Source organism: Drosophila montana, unplaced genomic scaffold (assembly GCF_035044405.1).
Source record: "Drosophila montana isolate Dmon_TW-CO22-7 unplaced genomic scaffold, ASM3504440v1 contig_1954_1, whole genome shotgun sequence".
Lineage (NCBI taxonomy): Eukaryota > Metazoa > Arthropoda > Insecta > Diptera > Drosophilidae > Drosophila > Drosophila montana.
The window spans coordinates 79,949-86,237 of NW_026996871.1; the positions used below are offsets into that span (position 1 = coordinate 79,949).

At 38.1% G+C, this 6,289-nt stretch overlaps 2 protein-coding genes across 2 annotated transcripts; one reads left to right on the plus strand and one right to left on the minus strand.

The window, feature by feature from the left end:
• The first annotated feature begins 869 nt into the window (after positions 1–869).
• Positions 870–3,337, plus strand: Ser7. Its single transcript, XM_064700820.1, has 3 exons — positions 870–1,028; positions 1,096–1,238; positions 2,088–3,337. Exons 1-3 carry the CDS (start codon positions 941–943, stop codon positions 3,048–3,050), a joined length of 1,194 nt encoding a protein of 397 aa, XP_064556890.1. The 5' UTR covers positions 870–940; the 3' UTR covers positions 3,051–3,337.
• Positions 3,338–4,612: 1,275 nt separating this feature from the next.
• On the minus strand, positions 4,613–5,202 carry LOC135441280 (uncharacterized). The gene has a single exon (XM_064700821.1). The coding sequence runs from the start codon at positions 5,089–5,091 to the stop codon at positions 4,861–4,863; it is 231 nt and encodes a 76-aa protein (XP_064556891.1). The 5' UTR covers positions 5,092–5,202; the 3' UTR covers positions 4,613–4,860.
• Positions 5,203–6,289: the final 1,087 nt, after the last annotated feature.

A 6,289-nucleotide genomic window follows, 5' to 3' on the forward strand; every position in this document is an offset into this window, starting at 1 on the left:
TTTTTCTGTCCGATTGGAGTTATATTATATAGTAGTCCGATCCGTCTGATTGCGACATATGAACTGCCTGCAATGGAAAGACGGACCTTTAAAAAGTTTCAACAGGATAGCTTTTAAACAGAGAGATTAGTTCGCATAGACACAGACAGACGATCATGGCTATATCAATTCGGCTGATGATGCTGATTTACTAGCTTAACTCTTCTTTTGTATGATGCGAATCTGATCAAGATAAGCTTAGCATTTCCGACCTTCACTATTCTCATATATTTTTACGGGTTATTCTACGCTGTCAATATATGAATAAAATACTATGAATATCGGATTAATATAAATGCACAGAAAATCTGCGAAACATATCTTAAATTAAATCCCATAGAGTGGGGCAGGTGGAAAAAGATATATTAATAAGACTGCCTCTCGACAGTGTATACAGAGAATCTCCTAGTCATGTACTCCTGACTAGAGCACTTTAGCCTGTTTTTAATGTCGTTATATCTGTGTTTGTCTATGTATGTCAGTTACTACAAACAAGTCTGTGGTAGTATAATTAATATATGTATATACATAATGAATATACAACCAAGACAACCGAAGAAACTCGTTTTTTCTTGTTTTTTATAACATCTACGTAAGCAATGGTGTTTCGATCAGTGTAGGGTTGTAAATACTGTTGTTACTTTTGCGACTTGCGACTGCAACTTGGGCGGGTTTTTCCAATAGAAATTGAGTAAATACGAATGCTAATCAATGCGAGAGCGAATTGAAATTTAACGATACCCATTTGGAGGTCACGACAGTTGCATTGGGATTGAGAGTGCTCGATTGATTGCATCCAAGCGAGCGATTGGGTCCGAGTCAAGTGCCAGCTTTATTGCAAATAGTTGTTATACCGTGATTGAAGCGGTTAGTTGAACTAGCTAGCATTGGTAACCCATCGATGACGTCGCACGTATTACTGTTGCTATTACTGCTACTGGCAGCTCAGCTACAGGCACAACTTGAAGTACCAGAACGGAGGGACGATGGTAAAATAACTACCCAGTGTGATCTTTACGCACAAATTATAAATGAGAATTTGGCAACCATTTACAGTACCTACACACTTTGGGAATTGCTTAACGGACCTCGGCTCTGGACAATGTGTGTATCGCAACAACTGTGTTTTTCCTGAATATTTGAATCTACTAGTTGTTGAGAGCAAACGACAATGCTACTCGCTGCAGAGACCCGGATTGGTAAGTTACAATTTGTTTGGTGAGGGAAATGGGAGAGGATAATGGAAAGAGCGTTGGAACAGGGTGAAAACCCAGTACGGTATATTTTATTACTAAACAATTTGTTCATACAAACAACATATTAACGAACAATTGCTGCTATTGATGGGACCATATGATAAAGTGATCCGATCCCGCTAACGCCTACATATGTACATACTGCCTATAAAAAAAGTAGACGAAGGCAAGGATCATGACGAAATCTTTAAAACTGATCAAATATTACAGTTCTGATCAAGTATTCTTCTAAACATCATTATTTTCGATCGATTGCTCCTATGATATTGAAGTTCAATTTGATAGGGGTCTTTTTGATATGATAAAAAAGTAGTTAAGTTTATGATAGCTAACATTGACATTGCCTTAAAAAACAGAAGATTTTCAAATGAAAACACATTTTTGACCGATGATTTCCTTAGAGCTACAGTAATCCGATGTTGATAAGAATTTGCTCACTTCTAAGTATTCATAAATGCTAGGTTTAGTCAATGTATCTTAAAAAATAAAACAAATCTTTTTTTAATGTAAGAACTTCATTTTTGACCGCTCGTTTATATGACAACTATATCAAATAGTGGTCCTATCAGTCTAGCTCCGACACATGTACTGCCTGCAACAAAAATACCGCCCTTTGCTAAATTTTGTAACGAGAACCTTACAACTAAGACACAAGTAAGCTTAGAAACGTACAGACGGACATGACTTTATCATATCGGAAGTTGATACTGATCAAAAATATGTGTACTTTATGAGGTCGAAAATTACATATGTTCATCTTAAGTCTGATAATATGAAATCTCTTATTAACAGGTTTGTTGCCCTAGTGAACAAAATGTTTTGCCTTTGTTGTCAGTGCGAGTATCACAAGGAGTTCAAACAGAGAAGCAAGAAACGACAGAACTTCCAAGGTATCCACACTGTGGCGCATCTCTTGCCTATAGAGTGATCGGGGGCAAAAACACTGAACTATTCGAATTTCCCTGGACTGCACTATTGGAATATACAGTACGCGAAAATGGCAATAAACAGCACATTTGCGGTGCCTCGTTCATTGCTTCACGATGGCTCCTTACGGCAGCCCATTGCGTTCACAATCACTTTGTTGGAAATTATCGAACATTGACAGGGGCCCGTCTGGGCGAATGGAATAAAACGAGCAATCCAGACTGCATAATCCAGTTGAATGGAAAGCAGGAATGTGCGCCGCCACACGTGCAAGTCAGCATCGATCTAAAAATTATGCATCCACAGTTTGACTTAAGAAACTTCACTCATGACATTGCATTGCTGCGTCTCGCACAACCGATTGATTGGCACCAGCATCAGCACGTGGAGCCCGTTTGCCTACCGCCAGCGCGTGGCTCACGCGCCAATCAGCTCGTGAGCAGCGCTGTTGACGTTTCAGGCTGGGGCGCTACCGAGCAGAACAATCAGCCTAGCGCCGTAAAGCGCAAGGCCGTACTCTACGTCCAGCCGCAAGAACAGTGTGAGGCGTCTTTTCGCCAGCTTGGCTACACCATTAATAATGGTCAACTTTGTGCCTCAGGTGGTGTTAACGTCGATTCTTGCTTAGGCGATTCAGGTGGCCCGCTCACCGTCGAAGCGTACACGCCCCAGAAAGATCACTACGTTTATCAGGCCGGCATAGTTTCCTACGGCAAAGAGATTTGCGGAAAGACAGATTTTCCCGGCGTATATACAAGAATCAGTACTTACATGGACTGGATTGAAGAGACCATATACAACAACAGCAATGCCCATGGAAACATTTAGTTAGAAACAGGGACTTGAAGATCTCCTTATATGCAATTGCTGTAAATTGCAAGTCACGAAAGGGACGTAACTTTATCTGTAAAATTGAAAGTGAAAGGAGTTTATTAGTTCTTTACAATGTCCGTCCGTCTGTCTATCTGTTTAAATGAGAATAATTTGCTCACATGCATTTGAATAATTGCCTAGTCTATTAAGCTAACAAGGCCGTTAATAAGCTTTTCTTAAACATAAGGTATTATTAAAATCGGTTCGAATATGGGCGCACCTTTATAAAAGACAAAATAAAACGATTACCCTGTGCCAAACTAGGTTTTTTCATTTTAAGTCAAATGATATGCGCAATCAAAAAGAAAATATTTCTGATCGGTCCATACCATACATACATCCTAAGTATTTTGCTTTGACAATGAATGGGCTTTAATAGCTTGATATATTTATGGAGTCCGAAAAAGTGCCTCCTGCTTTTTACATACAATTTAATAAGATCGTGCTACCCTCTTGTATCCATTTTCAAGAAGTATTGGATGTAACAATTAAGAGTGCTCTAGTTGGAAATGCCCGCAAGCAACAGCCCTACAACCTTAACAAGAAGCAGAAGTAGATCGCACTCAAGGATTAGCAAATACATATACTTTTCTTTAGGAGAAGCTACATGTCAAATTTGGTGACTGTAGCTTCTAAAACCTAAAAGATATGTTAAAAAAACGGATTTTTTATGTACATTTTTATTTGCTTGGAAAATGGGCTAGTTATCGATGATATGAAAAAATTCTTAATGTGAAATTCTGTTTTTTTTTAGCATATCTCTAAGTCTTTGAAAATGTTGTATGCAGACATTTGTATAGTATGCACAGATTCAGAATATGATATTTTGAATACCTCTCCCCGTTGTCTAAAATGGATTTCCTTAAAATTTCATAACGATCGGACAGTAGACACGGAAGTATGTATATTACGTAAGCATTTCTAATAGTATTGCGTTATTTTGTGTGTGTGTGCATTGCTCTGTATATGTGTGTATAGAATGAAGCTTGATGTGTTTAACAGCAGCTCGGCGCGAGGTGCAGAGAATCTCCTAATCGGACTTAATCTTTTTGCTCTTACATATTAAACGATGATTTCATACATGTCAGCATTACTTGATTTTATTCATTTAAGAAAAGCTTATTAATCGGTCTACAGAAGACTATTACTTTGCTATTTATCCAATAGTTTTTTAATCGCCTATATGTACCTGTAGAAATCAGGTGTAAATTTGACCTTCAGATTTTTGTTTTCATTCTCATACATTTTTGAAGTCGTAAAATCCGTAAGAAAGTGTGGCAATAAAGAACTATTTTTTTAATAACAAATTATATAGCTCTGCAACCATAATTAAGAAGTATAATGGTGTGTACGACTTGTTCGTTGGAAATTAAATTAGAATCGGTAAAGACGGTAAAGGTAAAGTAAGTTAAGCTGACACAAATAAACAAGCCTATAAAATTGCCCCCGACTGCAACAATCTTGTTTCTTGAATTTCTTTATATAAAAAGCAAACCACAATATTTATGTCCGTGGAATTGTGCATAAATCATTTACGTATAAATTACTTTTATTTGTTCACGTGCAAATACATGCACGAACTTAACTTTTACATTGCTTATAACTGTTTTTACGAATGTATATATTAAGGGAATTAATAAATATTAAAAACAAACCAGCTACATAACTATAACTTAATGGCAATAAATAAACATTAACATCTATGGAAAAAATTGCTTCTCAGGTAAGAAGAGACTTTTGTGACTGCCTTCAGTCACATTTTTTCTCACTTGTTTCTCGCGAAGATGACAGCACGTCGGCAGCGATCACGATGATCGCGCATTTTCCCTGCCGGACAGGGTCGCTTCACGCGTTGGGAGATGAGCAGCTGACCGGTTAATGTTTTGCTGTGTGGACTGTAGAATATTAAGTGGCGTGCCTCCGTTGTTCGACAGGAATGTGCTAGCAAGAGCGCCAAAATGCATCCCACAGCTAAAAGTAAGCGTTGCAGTTTCATTTTGACCGGCCACTGAATCAAATTCTATTAGTTACTCTTGGCACTGCCTGTCCCGGCAACTCGCGTGGAATTCACTAGCAGCTTGGTTACCTGCAGTCTTATGTTATGACTGTGGCCGATCGCCAATGTTGTTACCGTAGTCGTCGACGCAGTGGTGTCGATATTTTCAATATTTAATGCGGCGCTGTCAGATAAGATAAGGGCATTCCACTGCATGCGATCCAGTCAGAGATAAGATAAGATATAAGCGGTTTAGTCTTCTGTACACCTATGGTCGAGAACCACATTTGTTACCCCTGGACTGTTACTGGCATCAGGCAGAAAGCATTTATGGTTTCTATTTTTGTACCTTAGTAATGGCGAATGGGCCGGAACCTACTTTGTGACGAAAGCGGGAATCCACTCACAAAATACCAAGACAATGCGTCGCGGCCGCAAATCGTTGACGTCATCACCATTATCACAATAGGTCAGCTTGAGCTCTAATCAGTGACGCTGCTTCCGGCTGCGCTCCTATTAAAACTGCTGCATTTGAGCTGTGCGCCTGAAATTATTCTGCGAAACTCCATGAACAAATTAAAAGCTTTGCGGAAAGTACAAAAGGTGATTCTATCATTTCCCGTACTTTACGCAAGCTTTTAATTTTTTAACAAAAAAATCTATGTACATATATAAAGTGAAATCCCTAAATATGCTAAACATTTTGAAAGATGGCGCCTATGCGCGTTTTTATCAGTGGTCGCAAATAACAGTCAACACTTTCTGTCTGTAAAATAACAGTTATTGTCAGACAGAATGAATAAAGGAGAAAGAAAACACACAAAGTTCTGTTTCTATGTAGCAGACTCTGGCACGAGCAGACACTTTTCTTCGTATTTTTTTCGGGAATGTTATTCCACGAACACTGAACAGAAAAAATTGCTGCCAAAGTGTCTTTTGTGCTTGTGTGTGTCTAATAAAATTGCATGCATTTTTAATTGTTAAGCTTAATATTTAATAAAAATAACCATACACATAAACATACATACATACATACATATATAAACAAACTATAAATTATTTAATGGGTGTTTTCTTATATCTTTGAATATATGCATGTTCACATACATATGTCATACTCTCTCTTTGACTCTCTCGCTCTAGTTTTCATTGATATCGTCACACTACAACAACGAGAAAAGACACTTTTCGCTTCCAC